The 18,858-nt window shown below is 32.7% G+C and overlaps 1 protein-coding gene across 4 annotated transcripts in view; it reads right to left on the reverse strand.

Moving 5' to 3' along the window:
* Positions 1 to 226: 226 nt before the first annotated feature.
* TTLL7 (tubulin tyrosine ligase like 7) overlaps positions 227 to 18,858 on the reverse strand; it is a 145,786-nt gene continuing 127,154 nt past the window's right edge. For 3 of the 4 annotated variants that reach the window (XM_059375247.1, XM_059375248.1, XM_059375249.1), the window contains 2 exons: positions 14,208 to 14,381; positions 227 to 3,888 (listed from right to left, as the gene is read on the reverse strand). In XM_059375247.1, coding sequence (XP_059231230.1) covers positions 3,768 to 3,888; positions 14,208 to 14,381 — 295 coding nt within the window. In that variant the 3' untranslated portion in view covers positions 227 to 3,767. Of the gene's footprint in view, positions 3,889 to 13,390; positions 13,594 to 14,207; positions 14,382 to 18,858 lie in introns of those variants that run through there. The other variant, XM_059375251.1, reaches the window with a different exon arrangement.

The raw sequence follows: 18,858 nt of genomic DNA on the forward strand, positions 1-18,858 counted from the left end.
GGTTATAGGAGGAAGAAGAGGTGGTGTTGAAGGAAAAAAGGAAGAAAGAAAAAGCAGCATAAGGAATACAATTTTGATAATGAACATATTTCTAATTTTTTTATTTATTTGTAAATAATATATACCCAAAATATTTAGATAACTAATTCAGAACCTGGAAACATGAGTTTCTCAATTTAAAGAGAAAAGCCAATTTTCAAAAATCATTAGACCACAGCAACACAACTGAAGTTACACTTTTTATTGCTGAACCTTAGAGCCAGTAAACTAAGAATCAAAATGTAAACTAGCATTACAGAACAGAAAAGGAAGGTATTTTCTGTCACTCTTCTCGAGGTATTTGCTATTATTTTTTAAAGAGAACACATTTAAGAATGAATCAGTGCTTTGCAAAAACCTAGACATAATAGACTTTATGCAACTATCAACTTTTTTGGTATATTTGAAAAGGTCAAATATGTCTATGTTTAGATTTTAAAAGACTTTTTACATAGAATGGCTTTGATATGATAAAGATGAAAGCATTGGATTAATTTATACTAAAATGTGAAATTTCAAGTTAGATAACAAAATTCTATAATCATATGCTTTCCAAATTAAAAAGAAAATTAGAATGAAGTCCTTGATGTCTAGAAGCCTCCATCATCTAGTTGTTTGTAAATACTACGTGAAAAGAAAGTTGGGTTTTTGTTTGTTTGTCTGAGTTTGGTTCATTTTAGTTTTAGGGAGGAGGAATTAGTAGGCATTTTTCGTGTATTTAGAAATATGAAAAAATCTATATAAACCTTCGCATCTGGCAGAGGCTATTTCCATATCTGATCCTGTTATAACTTCATTTTTATACAAGCAAGGTAAATAAAATGCTAGTAAAATAAAATGTGTTGCTAGTAAAAATAAACATAATATGAATCATAATAGTTCCCTCAACAGATTACATAAAGCAAATGCTAACTAATTACAAGGCTGGATAATTAAAGTGAAAACAAATCTGCCATCTCATACCATGTTCATAGATGAGGTTTAAAACAAAGGTTGCTTTTTATATAATTTTGGAAATCATTGCAATCATATATAGTTCTGGGAAGCATTCTAATCTTAGATTTACAGAATGAGTAGGGACTTTTTTTTTTAATAACAGAATGATTATAACTTTCATTTTAAGTAAACCAAATTCCCTATTAAAAACTCCTGGTAATATTGAATAACTTCTGAAGTTTTTCAAATAAAGTTACTTTCTCTCCTGGAAGAGAGAAAATCAGACCCGTACTATCACTTATATTGATATGTTTTCACCTTAAGAATAAAAAATTTATAATAAAAACTGAGGAATATTTTATACCTCTAAAACATTTCTATGGCCTCCAGAGATTTTCATGGTTTACTACTGAATTTTCTCTTCTTAGTTTCTCATTAGGGAATAAGCACTATGGCAACCATAATCCACAGCAAACCAGGTAGTATATATAAATAATGAGCACATGGCTTTTATTCACAACGTAATCACATCAAACCAGATCAGTATAAATATGCAAATGTGAGCAAGAAAATTCTAGTGCTCAAAAAAACCCAGATCTAAGTAGCTAGAGAAATGAAATTTGTTCATTAATTAGTTGGGTAGTTTCACACATTTAAACTTTTTTTTTTCAAAGGTTCTTAAATAGTGTGCGTGTGTGTGTGTGTGTGTGTTGTGTGTATGTGTGTGTGTGTTTTCTAAGGGAAGAGGGTTCATCCCCACGTTGAGCATTCTTCTTGTTTTAAATAAAAACTTCGCTCTTTTATCATTAAAGACAGAAGTCACAAAGCACCCACTCTAGCACACTAAATAGCCGTTTTAAGTTAATGCAAGTGAGTGACCAACAAACTGGATAGATACCTCATACCAGACACTTGAAAATTATGTTTCAATCATGGACAAATCATGAATTTAAAAGAAAAATTATTAAAAATACTTCATGAAAAGACCTACTTGCTTATCACTCTTACAGTGATTTTGTAATATCCCAATTTTTGCATTATTTATTCTAAGAAATCTGTAATATATTTAAGAATTCACAAAATGGAGTCACAAATACTCCAAGCTATACTGTAATTTCCTTTATTCTGACATCCTTATCCTCTTTTTCCTCAAAGACAATAACAAATTCTTCTTTGGGATGCATTTAGCAAGGAAAAGTATCTACTGGAATATGGATGTTAGGTAATCATAAACAATCAAGTAGTGATAATTTAAGGAAAAGCCTATTTTAGCCTATCACAGCCTCAGAATATGGCTTTAAAACCGAAATAGATCTAACTTACAACTTTAGGTTGCCAATTATCCTTTTTGCAAATTAAACTAGGACAGTTTGCTTCTCTCAGTTTTCCTGTTTGGGGGCCATTTCTTGATTTACTGGGAGTAGTTTCTAGGATACTAAAAGGTAAAACACTCCTAAATTTTGTCAGTAATTAGTATCTGTGAGAAAGTAAGACTGTTGGGAGAAGTTTAAACAAGCTTCTAAAAGATGCATATTGTAATTTCTAAGGATTTCCATTCAATGATAGTGCTATTTATATTTTTGTGGAAAACTGAAACCTCACCTCACTCCCTCACTCATTGTTTTTGAAACTATAAGCAAGAGGAGGAAGTAAATTGCTATGAAATGTATGCATAAGAACTTCAGACAGAAAACTCCATCCTCTATTTTGATTTTAGAAAATTCTCAAGGGTACATCCATGACTAATAATGTCTAGTAACCAGAATCTTCTATTTGCAACAATTAGATTATTTTCTATGCTGCAATGTGAAGCTCTATATTAGACTTCATAATGTAAGTCGGTTGGTTTCTCATTAAGAGACTTATAAAATAAGTGTGACACATTATCCTATAACACCAAAATGAGCTTGAAATGTCAACTCTTCTACTTCCGAAGAACAGAAGAAACTGTATCTGAGCATACATACCCATTGGAGATATACTTCCCAAATAAAAGTGAGTGGTATGAGATACAAAAGTCAGATGGAAAGAGTCTGTCATCAGCATCATTTTCTGTTCCTTTATGTGACTCCCAATGAAAAGTAGAAAATAAAAGTTTGCTTACATTTTTTAAATTTTAACCCACTGGATTGTCTTCCATTTTAGGTCACTGCATGGCCTTACTAAAGCCTTACTGAAAATGTACATTATCACAAGTAGCTAAATTTCCACATAGAGGAATAAAAAAATTGGGAAAATCAGGTTGAAATTTTTATAGTACTTTGTAGTGTGCTACAGTAATGATAAACCCGTTTTATATTTAATTCTATCATCAAGCAACACCAGGCTTCTAGCTTTGTTTTTCATTTTAAATGGCTACTATATATAAGAGAATTAATAAGGTTTTATACTATTAATGCTTTTTCAAATCAAAAGAAGTGTTATCTAGAAAATAATTTAACACTGAAATGGGATCAATTCTGTTTTATATACTCTGCAGCAAAAATAACATTTCTAGTAGGAAGGTATTAATTATAAACCTAGCAAATTCTAGACATTCACATATTTGTGTAAACAATTTAACATGGTTTATTACATTTCCAGAAAGGTTAAGTCTTATATCCAGTTTTCTGCTAATTCTTCTTTCATATATTATAATAAATATATGTTATTTTAGTGCACATGTATATATTCACACATATATGTCATATATACATAAAACAGCACTTAATGGTCACTTTCTTTGCATGTTTAAATTGGAGGGAAAAAATGAATTGCAATTATGCATAATCCATGGCAATCTTCCTTTTGTTTCACAAATGGCCATATCGGGATGTAAACAAAACATTGGAGCGAGTCATTCCAGGTGAACTGTATTTCAAGGTGTAGGCTGGTGTTCTCATGAAGAATTGTGTACTTCCTGGTAATAAATACCTACAAATGACAGTTAAAAAATTATACTTTACAAAAAAGTTAATATTAACATCTCTCACTAAAGTGTTCTGTGGTTAATAATTTATATATGCTACGTGAGAAACAATACTATAATAACAATGCATTCTACATCAAAAAAATGTTCTCTCCCAAGCTCAGGTGGGAAGGTAGAAGATGATCATAAAAGCCTCACTTAAAAAGCTGAATATAGTTGCAACATATGATCTTAGTATCTCAAGACAACCCCGAAAGAGCCATTATACTCACATGCTAGGAAACTATTTCCGTGGCTCATGTTAATTTGAAATTCATCATTAATCTCTATAAATAATATATGAAACTAGTCAAATATTTCTTAAAAACATGTGATATGAGAATTTGGATGGCCACATTACCAATAATTGTTTGTTTCAAGGATGTTGGAACCATTAATTACAATTTGATAATATTTCATTAACATATGATGACTATAGGTAATCTAAGAGAAAAAGACAAAAATTCATAATTATAAAATTTATATTCCTAGACCACATTGTTCTTAGGATAATAGAACACCAAAAATAATCATAATTACAGGTTACATGCAATCCTTGCAGACAAATGTATTTCAGAATACATGAATTTTCCAGATTTTAAAATGATACAGTGTATATACTATATATAATATCTCCATTGAGGCCTTGGAGCAGCATCCTGAAGTCAAACCATTAATATTTCTGTAGTGAAATGTATGAATACTTACAATAAACAGGATGAAAACAATAAATAACTTCATGTCAATTCAGGTCAGGTCAGATTTGCCAATAAAAAGGTTACTCTTCCTTTCTTTTCAGTTTTTAGAGATTTGAGAATAAGAAATTATAAATAAGAATGTGCACCTGTATAATTTGTTTCTCTCTGCAAAAACTTTTATTAGCATTAAGCCACTCCAATCTATACATCTAGAGAAAAAATGGAAATCCACAAGGAAATCCACATGAGCAAATGCAAGTAAACATGACTATTAAAAGTATAAACCCTGGTAATGACAAGATGCACATGCTATGAAATCAGGACAAAGACATCTATGAGGAATTTCCAAAACCAGGAGTAGCAATTAGCAATAGAAGGAGAAGTGAAATTTTTGAAAAAATGAACAATGGTAGACAATCAACTCATTTATTTTTTTCACTTTACGTTAGAATCTTCCAGCAACAGTATTCATACTTCCATAGATACACAATGAAACTGAGGGCCAAGAGTACTATTAGCTACCTATTCTACATTAAATAATGTTGACAACTACTATGCCTCCATGCCAATGGAAAGTTACATTTATAGTTGGGTTATATGAATTTTGTAGAAGAATATGAACTCATTATGATCAAGCTGGATACAGCATTCAGATTAAAGTGGAAGAATTCTCCATAACATCCATAAACATTTTATCATGAATTATCTAATAATATCTTCTAAATCTATTACTAGTATCACAAACTATAAATAATTGCTCAAATCATTAAGTTAATAGAGCAGTAAAATAATACACAACAAACCAAATTAAATCAAAATTGCACAATGGGTGATGAATAATGAAACAACTGATTCCTCACATCACAGATTATATAAATTATTTTCTTAATACCACTTGGGTAATTTATATGGATTAATTATTATGTCAGGAGCTAGTGGAGTCATGATGATTAATCTGTATCTTCTGTCATGAAAAAGCTCCCATCCTATCTAAGGCAAAGGTACAAAAGAAAATAAGGTGTTTGAATAAAACCCACTACTTTTCATTAGTTGAAAGTTATTCTACCTTCTACTGAAAGTGCATTCTGATTATACTGATAATTATCAGAGCAAACAACAACTTAAACCAACTTCCGTTTGAACAATTTCCAAGCAAGAGTTACTACTGACATTACAGTAATATTGACATATCCTTTTGAGTTAAAGATCTCCAGTCCACAGAGGAAAAATAAAAGTATAAAGTCTAGGGTTACAGCTAACCTATACTATTTTATTTAACACTATGTAATACTTAGTGTTTTCTATGTGCTCAGCACTCTCCTAATTGCTTTACAAATATTAAATCATTTACTTATAACAATTCTATACAGTAGATATTATTGTATGCTTCATTTTATAGATGAATACACTGAAGCATACATGGGTCAAAGTCTTGCCCACAGTTACATAGCTAGTAAATAGCAGAGCTTGGACTCCAACTCTAGAATCAGTGTTGTGCACCAACTCCAGAATCAGTGCTCCCAGCAACTATACTCTATTGTCGTTTCTCTGTATGAATATTAGTTTTAAAACTAATGGATACAAACTACAAAGTATAAAATAACCTAGAAAATAGAAGGTTATACATCCACAAACCTAAAGTTTTTAAAAGACGCAGAAAAAAACTAAAATGAAACTTTCGTAAGAAAAAGAGTTCAGTATGAGCTTTAAAAAAAAAAAGCGTATGAAATCACATTGGAGGAAACATTTTGTTTCCCTAAAGCAAGTGCTGTGGGATATTTTAAAGCATTACAGGGAAACAGAATGGATTATTTGCCTTAATATCTCCATTACTATCTCTTGGGAGATCCCACACTAGCTGAACATCAAAGATTATTTTTGGAAATGTTCTTTGCAATGAAATTAAAATACAATTTGATTGTTTTTAGCAAGAAGAATATCTCTGAGAAGTACATTTATAGACTATCTATATCTAAAGAGTCTGTGTTAAAGGACCAAAAAATGTGAAAAGTTTACAGCTTTACCTTTGTTCCGTCTTACTTCTGATGTATAAAAATAGCTAACTTGTAAGTACCAAGGAGAAATACCTCAGATTACCCTGTTTGCTTCACACATGCATCCTCACTCCTCATCACTGAGGCTATGTGTACACAACCTCAAACATCCATCACAGAGACATAAAACATGCATTTGCCCAGTTCCTACTTGATGTAGAATTGATCTGTCATGTACCGACTTACTGCTGACCATGGGGATTTCTAGAACATAAACATTTCAAGACCAGTAGGGAATTAGCCTTGAAAACTTAAGCTACACCCACCTTCTGTGATTTTCCTGGAGTAAGATCAGGACCCCTGATTACCCCCCCAAATAAACTCAGCTTCTGGTTTGGGGAACAAAGGTAAATAAAGTTCATCATAATATTTATCCTGTGTTTAAAATTTTTTTCTACTGTGGTATTTATATATATATATATATATATATAGTGTGTGTGTGTGTGTGTGTGTGTGTGTGTGTAATCATGAAACTTACTAGTTTTTCATCTTTAAGTGTACAATTCAGTGCATTAAGTACATTTAAAATGCTGTTTAACCATCACCACAACCTAGTTCAGAACTTTTTCATCCCAAACAGAAACTCCTTGTCCATTGAACACCAAATCCCCATTCCCCCCCTCCCCATTCCCTGGTAAACTCTATTCTATTTTCTGTCTCTATGAATTTGTCTACTCTAGCTACCTCATATATAGTGGAATCATATTTATCCTTTTGTGTCTGGCTCACTTAATTACCCTGCTTTCAAGGTTTATCCATTTCACTCTTCTATATAGACTGAACACTATTCCATTGTATGTCTATATTACATGGTGTTTATCCATTCATCTGTTGGTGGACACCTGAGTGGTTTCCACCTTTTGGCTATTATTGTGAATAATGTTGCTATAAACACTGTTGTACAAGCATCTGTTTGAGCCCTTGTTTTCAGTTCTTTTGGGTATATATCCAGGAGTGAAATTGCTGGGTCATACGGCAATTCTATATTTAACTCTTTGAGGCACTAGCAAACTTTTCCATAGCAGCCACTTCATTCCACATTCTGAGATAGTGAAAGCAGGGCATAAGGATTCCAACTTCTCAATATCCTTACCAACACTTATTATTTTGCATTTGGGGGATAATAACCATCCCAGTGAGTGTGGATCATTCCATTTTTTTTTTTAAGATTTTATTTATTTATCAGAGAGAGAGAGAGAAGAGAGCGAGCACAGGCAGACAGAACAGCAGGCAGAGGCAGAGGGAGAAGCAGGCTCCCTGCTGAGCAGGAGCCCGATGTGGGACTCGATCCCAGGACGCTGGAATCATGACCTGAGCCGAAGGCAGCTGCTTAACCCACTGAGCCACCCAGGTGTCCTGATCATTCCATTGTTTTAACTTTGATTTGGGCAAGGGGTTGGGGGAAGTTCTAGTTTCAAGTTCTACCTCTGTGCAGCATAGCTAGTAATGTGGGTTTGGAGAAGTCATTTAACCTCTTCAGGCCTCAGTTTTCAGTTTTCTCATCTGTGGAAAGAGTCCTGTAGTTTCTCCCATGCTTGGCTTACAGAGTATAGATCCAATGAAATAGTGCACAAGTGTGAAATATAACTTATGTGTTATGAACATCAGCCTCCCAAGGCAAGACAATCCTTGTTCTGAAATATATGTTTCAAGCTATCATAGCCTGGGGCTATATTGGTATCATGTATTTAACCCAATTGTAAAATATAGCACACATTTGAAAGTGCATAAAACATAAATGTCCAGCTTAATGAATATTATAAAGTAATTACTTGTGTAACTGCTATCAGGTTAAATAACTGAATATTCCTAACACCCCAGAGCCCTGTATTAGAGTATTACAAAGCCCTTCCTTTCTTCCCAATATCTTCCCCATTTTCTCATAGACTGTTTGGTTTTTCCCCCTAGAAGTTAGTAGGACTTCTTTTATGATCTAAGAATCTTATATAGGTTATATGAATTGCACATGCCTTCTTCCATTCATTGGCTTGCTTTTTCACCCTCTTAATGGGGTCTTCTGATGAATATATATTTTTAATTTTATTATAGTAAAATTCATCTTCTCATGTATGATCTGCACTTTTTGGCCCTATTTTTTATTTGCTTACCTCCAAGTCATGAAAATATTGCCCTGCATTATCTTCTGTAATCTTTAGTTTTGCCTTTCACATTTGTGTAGACTTATTTTTTTTTTGCATATGGTTTTGGTAAAATCAAGTTTCTTTTTTTAATTATTATTTAGAAACCTAACTGTCTCTGTTTTTAAAATAAATTTTTTATTTTTAAAAAATAAATTTCTTTTTCGCACTTGTCATAAATCATATGTACCTCTTTTTCTCATAAGTTAAGTCTTTATATATGCCTGGATCTACTTATGACTTTTCTGAATGGTTTCATGGTCTGTCTATACTTTTGACAATATTACACTGTCTTAAATTACTTTAATTTATTATAAGTCTTAGTACACTATAGTTAATAAATCTTACCATTATGTTTTTCTATTTCAAGAGTGTCTTATCTATTCTTGGTCCTTTGCTTTTCTGTATAAATGTTAAAACAAGCTTTGGTCACAGACTGCCTTCTCCTAAAAATTTGTTGAGATTTATATTATGACTACATTGAATTTAGAAATGTTTAGAACTGTTTACGAGCTGACATTTGATTATATCGATCCTATTATGAATAAGGTATATCTTCCCATTTTTTACATTTTGCTAAATAAAAGTCTTGTACATTTTTGTTACATTTATTAATAAGTATTAATTATTCTTTGATACAACTGAAAATATCATACCTAAAATTTCATATTCATGCTGTTTGTTGCTGATATTGGAAAAATACAATCAATTTTCTTATCTTTACTTTGATTTAATTAAACTTGTTAAATTTACTTAATAATTTATCTGTAGATTTATTTTGATGTCTACAAACAGAATCATATCCATTAGTAAAGAGTTTCAGTTTGTTGCATTTCTTTTGCTTGACTTCTTGAACCAACTAGGACCTCTACTACAATGTTAAATAGAAGTTATAATAAAAGGCAATCTTGTCTTATTCCTCATTTGAGAAGGAAAGCCTTCAACATTTCATCCTTATGTAAGTTTTTTTATACGTTTTGTAGTTATTCTTCATTAGATTAAGGAATTTCCCTTTTGTTTCTAGCTTGCTACACATTTTTTAAAAATCATATATACTGAATTCTATCAAATGATTTGGCTGTATCTTTTGAAATGATCTTTTATTCTATTAAAATCACATTGATCACTTTTTTTTTTCACCCTTAAATTGACGCAATAAACAGAAGTTGGTCATGGATACATTATCCAATTTAAAGTTCCTGAGTTCATTTTGCTGGCATTTTATTTAAGACTTTTGCATCTATGCTCAGGAGTAACACTGAACTTTCACTATCCTTTGACATAATGTTTTGGTTAGGTTTTAGAATCAATGGTATGGGAGTTTCATTAAACAAGGTGCAGAATGTCCCCTCCTTTTCTGTTCTCTGGATGGGTTTAATAGAATTGGATAGTGAAGACCTGTGAATCTGGAATTATCTTTGCAAGAAGGATTTTAATTACTGATCCAATTTCTTCAATAGTTAAGACTATTTACTATTTTTTATATAGGACTTTCTAACAAGAAATTTTGTCATTTAAGAAAAAAAGAAATTTTGTCATTTTTGGTAATATGTGTTTTTCCAGGAATTTGTTAATCTAAATTACCAAATCAGCATGAAATTGTTCATATTTTCTTATAAAATTTTCAATGCTTATAGGATCTGTAGTGATGTCTCGATCTTTGTTCTTGATGTTAACTCTTTCCTTTCATATTGGTCTTTCCAAAGACATATTTTGGCCATGTTTATCTTCTTTATGCTATTTGTTTCATTATATTTTAATTTCTGCTGTCATTTTTATTCCCTTTCTCTACATTCTTTGGGTTTATTTTAATGTCATTTTGTCACTTTTCAAAATCATTGCTGATGTCATTTAATTTTTGCCTTTCCACTTGCCTAATGTGTTCATGTAAGTCTATAAATATGCCTATAATAATTATTTGTCTACATATTACAATTTTTTGTGTGTTATCATCCAGTTCAAAATACTTTTGTATGCCCATTATGATTTCTTTGATTCACGAGGTAATTAAAAGTAATTTTTTTATCCTTCCAAAGTATGGATATTTCAATTTTAATTTTTGCCTTTGTTTTCTAGCTTAACGGCATGGGATCAGGAAAAAAAAAAAAAAAAAAAAAAAAAACCTCTGTATGATTTAAGTCTTCTGAAACTTGTTGAAATGTGCTTTATTATTGGACTTTATGATTGACTTTTATAATAGTTCCTGGTGTACTTGGTGTTTCATATTCTGAGATTATTGGATTGACTTCTATATATGATAGTTAGGTCTGTTAGTTACATTGTTAACATGGTCTGTATCTTTAATTTTTAAAAAAAAATACTATATATGTTGAAATATACATACAAATGTAGAAAAAACATACCTATAGATAGATAGTTCAATCAATCTCAAAATCTCCATCTATGGTTGTAGATTTGTCTATTTTTCCTTGTAATTCTGTTAACTTTTGCTTTGCAAAACATTGGGAACACAGTTACCCCTAGGAATCTAGGATGTTCACCAACATTCCCACCTTTGGCAGGCCTTGAACTCCTACTTTTTCCATTAGGCCCATGAGTCTATCAAAAGTGTTACTCAGTACTAACAAGCACTCATCAAGTACCCGGTTACCTCTCCAATGTCTTCAAGCAAGGTTTTCATACTTTGTCTAGCTTTTCTAGTTGTTATTAAAGGGAGAATTTGTCCAAAAACCTAGTGCTCTGTTACCAAAGGCACAAGTCTGAACTCAGTGGTTTTAAAAATATTTTTAACCATAACACCCCTTATGAAATGAGCTTACATGGAAGTTCATGAAATATAGAAACACAGAGATGTTGATGATAGAAAGTATTTGGAGATCCCAAAGCTTCCCAAGTAAGTGTAGATACAGTAAAATATTGAGCTGGTCCCAAGAACTTTAGTTTCCTGGAGATAGATATCTGAGTTTATATATCAGTTCTATTTGCTTAGTTAGGAGTCTACCTCTGAGAAATGGCTTTCCACTTGGTATGCCTATTAAGTTGTTATTTTTATAAGACTTAAAGATTCAAGGCTACTTTGTTCCATGGAATGGGTGACATGCACACTTTAAAGTCTCTTTTGAAAGAACATGCAGATCTTTCATTAAGATAAATATGGTCCATAAACCTGACTGATGTTATCTCTATTTTCTTCTCTTTAAATTTTACAGATAAATTACCTAAATATGTATCTCCTCATAAAGTGTTTAGGTATACATCATATATTATTTATATTAGGCATATATATTAATTTATAAATATTAATTTATACTTTATTAGGTATACTTCATTAAAAAAATTATCTATTAAGAAATATCAAATTAAGTGATTTCTACATGTAAAGTTAAAAGCTATAGGTTCCTTATTGATAAGGGAAGAAAATATGGCCAGTTTTCACATGTTTTTAAATTAATGTGACATCAACTTGGGTTTTATTAGCTAGGTATGAGGAGCATGTGTTTATTTCTCTCTCCTCCTTGTGTTTCAAGTAGAAGAATTTCCACCAAATTTCTGGCCTTTTACCAGAAGTGAGTTATCTGATTTTCAGGTTTAAAAGAAGGAAGCAGGTATGCCTGGCTCAGTCCCTTTCTCTTGTTGGATCAGCCTATCTGCAAAAAGGAGGCATCCTTACTCGCTCACTAGCCAACACTAACAGAACTAGACTTTATGGGGTACTGTTAGTGGAAGGTTTGGGTTGATCTAGATCTGCCCATCACTGGATTAATACACTTAATTCTAGAACTCAATTTTAGAGAACTCACTTGGCTCAAATCTACACCACAGTCCCTCAGTGCAGCTTTACTCAGTAATGAAGCTACATTCTGATGATTGTCTGTCTGATTCCTACATTTCTCTCTCTCTCAAATGGTTCTGAACTTGGGCAGGAATAAAGGGTATGTTTTACTAACCCCTCTTCCCCCCACAATGCTTATAATCGTCATATTGGGGTTATACTGAGTATTTCAGAACTCAAGATTCCAGAATAGGAATATCTCTACTGACCACCAGAAAGGGAAGAAAATAAAAAGGCCTGACACAATTGTAAGGTATAACTTCTCGCTCAGAGTGACCTCATTCTATTTTGCCTACCCACTAAAGTTATAAGAACCCTCAATAGAAAATGTGTTACAAAATCTAGAATTGCAAGAGTGACATTAAAGAGTTTGAAACCATCCTTCCTAGACTGGAACTTAAGATTTTCCTGATCATCACTCCTTAAAGTGAAGCCTCTTCATTTATATGTTGTAATGTCTTAATGATGACCACCATTCTTTTAAATCATACAAAAATATTAATGAAAATAATGTTTTATTTCAATAATTTGCTTCAGCCAAATCATTAAACTGTAGAATATTGTTTTGATATTTACATATCTCAAATACTAATGGCTAGTTTTACCTCTCTCATTGTTGTGATCACTGCTGAATGATTTACAGGGGGAGAGTTAAAATGAGTTAAAGGTATGACAATGTATAATGTCAGAATCCAAGACAAACAAAGATTAAAAGTATATCTTTCAACACTTTTTGTGAAATATACTCCAAGCCATTCTGCTGTTGCAGTCACTTTTTAAAAAGTTATCTTTATTAAGTATTTTCTATGATCTCTTTAATAAACAGATCAATTTCTAGGTGTTTCAAAAGACAATCCCGGCTATGGTGTTTCATTTTCCTCATCGCTTATTCAACTGTTAGTTGAATGCTATCATCATTTGACTATCACTTAGTTTTTCAAAGTCATAGTTCATTCTCTTCTATCCAGAGTAGTACTGTAACTTATACCTGTTAAAAATAAAGTCACATGTTCATCTTTAATTCTAATGGGCACTATGGATTATACAGAGAAATGGTAAAATGTACTGTTTTTTCAATCTGTGTATTTTTTGCAGCTTAAACACAATATTATTTCTCATGATTTGTTAAACTACCTATTTTAATAACCGTATTTATTAAAATTCAATTTTTAAATGGAACTTAATGAAATTCAGCTCCCATAGATGTGTGTCATGATGAAGCGAGTAAAGATTAAACTAAAGGCATCTTCTCAACTTATCAGGCTGAAGGATAGATTTGAAATCTCCCTATTGGGGGAAACAGTCAAGTTTCTGTTTGGATGTTTTTCCTTGGTATTTGAAAGCCAAATTATATAAGCCAAATAATCTTATGTTCAAGTAGGTTATTTCTGTCACCTTCAGGTTTGTGGTTGCTGTCCTTGTTCGGTCCTTTAAAAATAAAGACTGGTGCAAATTAAGTCTTTTGTAGATAAGAGCATGTATGAATTTTCGGTCTTTAGCTTTTTCTATAGCTATATAAACAAAAAGAGACTTTCAATTTCAAACTGCACTGTGGCATTACTTTATATAAAACTCACAGGGTGTAGAAATGTAAACAAGTACCTGGAATTACCCCAATCAGTACCAATGCCTGAGACTGATCCTCTTGAGTCAGTTGCATATTTGTAAACCACTAGCAGGCACTGTTTACAAAGTTCAACCAGGCGCTGGCAACATTGGAGCTGCAAAGGAGTCACCACCTCTGGGCTTTTACTGAAAATACTCTCCCAAGAGGATCTGTTGGCATGGAAACAGACATGACCTCATGTGGCTGTTAAAAATGACAACCAGCTTTATCACTTACCTAGCAACAAACCAGTAAGGAAAAGTAGAAATGGACTCAGACATTTGAATTGATTACAAATGGTTGAAAGGTGTAAAACAAATACAAATTTGAAAATTAATCTTTATAATAAAAAACACAACACAGAATTCATATACTATTTATCTTTAAAGATTTTACTGATGCCAAATGTGGGTAGCTATCAGGACGATTTCTCAACACCTCTGGAAAAAAAAAATGAGTTACTCTATATTAAGGCATATGTAAAATACTGAGCTTATTTCTCAAAAGGCAGATGTTCTAAAACTTTAGGTTTCCTAGAAAACATTAGTAATGACCCCACAGTAGAGTTTAAAATTTGCTTCAATTTCACTTGTGCCCTCTCTGTATTAGGAGAATTTAAGTGAATCCCTTGATTATGACCACTTCTCTCAAAACACTTCAAGGTGTAATTATGTCCATGATATTCCTAGTGTACAGGTTCTGTATTCTAGAAGTCATGTCATCTCAGCAGTGCTGCCTGACCATAATCACAAAGGTAATACGCTTCCCCCTTAAGTTCACTCAGCTTATACCAAAGCATGTGGTAGTACAAACTATCTTGGTAAACTTCAAGTGTGTGTGTGTGCATGTATGCATGCACACAGGTAAACAAATACATATAATGTACTTACAATTCCTAAATTTACCATACTGATCCAAATAAGGAAACACCTCACCACCTCAACCACGAAAAAGAGAGAGAAGGAGACTTATTTCCTTAGTGTAAAAGAAACTTTTCAAGTCTAAAGGGGAAAGTTTGGTTTGATACTTGGTAATGGTTCAAGTCTCATTTTACATAAACTGATTCACTTAACCCTTAGAGAAAGAAAAGAGTAGATTTTCAGAAAAAAAAAATATTAAGAAAAATATTTTTCTGAAGAAATGTACTTCCCAATGGGAAATTCAAAGACTCCATTTTCAATCTTCTATGGATATTTGATACCTTTGGAATTTTTTAAAATGTTTTAGAAACACAGAAAGGTATTTTTAGTAGAAAGGTTACTGTTTGTTTTTTCAGGAGAAACATGGTCCTAAAAAGATAGCATATCATCTGTGAATGACAGGTATTCTTAAAAGGAATTGGATTCAAATGAGTAGACTGAAAGGAATAAATTTTCTTCCATATTCTGAGATGTTTGGAACTAAAGATAATACTGTTTTTATTATTTTAAAAAAGTTATTTCCATTCAAGAAAGAGGAATATGCTAGTTAAATTAACTCTAAAAATAAATTTTAATACTAAATATAAGAAAAACTGGCTATAATACATATGTGTTTGCATATATCCATATACATCTATACATGTGTATATGTATAATCAACTTAATTTGATCAAGAAAAATATTGGAGAATACCAATTAATTAGGGAATGTGTTTATAATTAGTATATCCTAATTTCAAAGCCCTATATGTTTAGGCCCAGAGAAATAAAAATTTCATATAAATACATATACATACAGGAAAACCTCCTGTGTTTTGACTGTCTGCTTAGCACTTTCCTCTCCACTGAAATTCTGAGCATTGCTACATCCTCTCCTCTCAATTTGGATATATTTTTATTTTGATCCTTTGGAGCCATTTGATTAGATCCACTATCAAGTTACACACATCATGGTAATTTTTCTTTTCCTGATTTGGAGTATAGAGGTAAGAAAAGAACAAATAAAATGGAGGAAAGATAAAAGAGCTTCTTCTATCATAGTTTAATTTGATGTAACATTCTGAATACTATGTTAGTTATAATCTGATCAGCTTTGGCTTCTCATTCTCTCATTCTTCCTTAAATACTTAAAATAAACATATGGACCAAAGTCCTTTACCAGTTTTTGGTGTGTATGTTCCCCACCCCTAGCCAAAGACCACATTCTACTCTATTAATCCATATTTAAGTGTCAGTACACCAGAACTCCTTATAAAGAAAAAGAGAAAATGAACAGGTCTTGCTTCATTTGGTATCAGGTTAACTTCTTGTGCACAAAGGAAACCTATCCTTCAAACTGAGTGTATTAGAACTACATCCCTCACCTCCTATCCACCAGCTGGCATAACTGAGTAAAATGTGCAATGCCTCTGTAACACTACAGTATCTCGATTTTCAATATTAACACAAAAACAATTTTTAAGATTTTATTTATTTGACAGAGAGAGATCACAAGTAGGCAGAGAGGCAGGCAGAGAGAGAGGAAGGGAAGCAGGCTTCCTGCCGAGCAGAGAGCCCAATGCAGGGCTTGATCCCAGGACCCTGAGACCATGAACTGAGCTGAAGGCAGAGGCTTTATAACCCACTGAGCCACCCTCAACTGGGGAGCCACCCAGGCGCCCCTAACATAAAGATTTTTAAGAAGGTGAAAGTATGTAGAAATAATTTACGATAGCAGTGCCTTTATCAAAGAACTCAAGATCTTATCTGCTTTCTTTCTGAATCTAAATTCCAAAACAAAACAGAATTCAAAAAAAAAAAAAAAACTTAAGTGGTTAAGAAGTTCATTTGGTCCTCCCTAATCCTCAGAGATGTTTAACAGGAAAGAACTTTATATGACACTTTTTAGTAATGTAACAATAAGATACAGAATACTAAATACTTCTGTCAACAAAGGGGAGTTGTTATTAATGAAATCCAGAGACTTGAAAAGCCTCTCATTGTCCAGCAATCCAATATTTTTCACCAACTTTCTCATCAAAACATTTAAGAAAGCAGTTACCTAAAAAGTAAAACTGATTCATTTCTTTCTCTTTCTCTTGTAGAAGTCCGAATGCATGACTGAGTGGACCAAAGTAGCAGAAAGGAGAAAGGAAAGTAAAATCAAAGCAAAACAAAACAAACAAAAACTGGACTACACCAACTGGATAAACAGCAGCAACGAGCTGAAAAGTACTAACAATAATGTATCCAATTGAAAGTGATATGAGAACATAAGATTCAGGTCATTTTTCCTCTGTATGATGCACACGGTTTTAAGTGGATTGTAAGTCTAGAAGTAGACTGCTTAAAATAATCCTTACCATTTCCTCTTGCCCAAAGATGCTAAATGAAAAAGTTTTCAATGAGAAATTTCCACTGGAAAATGCCTTTGGCTAAAGGGTCCAAAAAGATTCTCTTTGGGGTTTACATATCATAGTTTTGAGTGGAGAGAGGACTTTACCAAACAACACATTCCTCTCCCATTTACCCACTGCCTCCTACTCTTTGTTTTACCTGGAAAATTCTTCTTCCTCTTCCTACAAGACTCAGCTGAAATGTTACATCCTTTGGCCACATTTCCTTAGTTCTCGGGCCTGAGTTTGAATCCCATAGCACATAAACTTCCTATACCCCAGTAAAACATGGCAGATAATTTTATTCATGAAAATTCCAAGAGCTATTCTCCTGTAGAGAATACATTCAGAATGTGATAACAAGAAAAGTTTCCATGTGATAACAAGGGTCACTGAGCATGGGCTTCAGTGGTCTGGAAGAACAAGAAAGAGAGATAAAGATGTCTTCTATGTTATGTGTCAGTAAAACCCTTGGACCAACTCTAGGGAAAAACTACCACAGAGATCTACAATATTATTTGATGTTTCTGGATGTTGACAGGAAGTGGTTAATTTATTTTGTTTTATTATTGGGGTGTTGATAGGCAGAGGCAAGAATCAAGGTGGCCGAGTTATTTGGATTACACTTTTCCAAGATTTTATACCTAACTGTGAAAGACAGTTATGACTTTTACTAAAATCATTCCTTTAAAAGATACATATGTAGTGAAAAGAAGGGGCACATGCGCCCAAATATTCATAGTACAATGTCCACAATAGCTAAACTGTGGAAGGAGCCGAGATGCCCTTCAGAAGATGAATGGATAAAGAAGATGTGGTTCATATATACAATGGAATATTATTCAGCCATCAGAAAAGATGAATACCCACCATTTGCATGGATGGAACTGAAGGGGATTAAGCTGAGTGAAATAAGTCAATCAGAGAAAGACAATTATCATATGGTTTCACTTGTATGTGGAACATAAGCAATAGCACAGAGGACCATAGGGGAAGGGAGGGAAAACAGAAAGGGGAGAAATCAAAGAGGGAGATGAACCATGAGAGACTATGGACCAGGAAACAAACTGAGGGTTTCAGAGGGAAGGGTTGGAGGATGGGATAACTGGATAAAGGGAATTAAGAAGGGCACGTGTTATGATGAGCACTGGGTGTTATATGCAACTAATGAATCATTGGACACTACATCAAAAACTAATGATGTACTATACAGTGGTTAACTGAACATAATAAATTAAATAAATAAATAAAATCATTCCTTTAGAAGTGAGTTAAGAGTAGATTTTTACCTTGACTACTAGGCTGCTAGGCCAAAGGTTAAATGAATATTCATTAATTAGACATGATTCAAAG

Source organism: Mustela nigripes, chromosome 14, assembly GCF_022355385.1.
Source record: "Mustela nigripes isolate SB6536 chromosome 14, MUSNIG.SB6536, whole genome shotgun sequence".
Classification (NCBI taxonomy): domain Eukaryota; kingdom Metazoa; phylum Chordata; class Mammalia; order Carnivora; family Mustelidae; genus Mustela; species Mustela nigripes.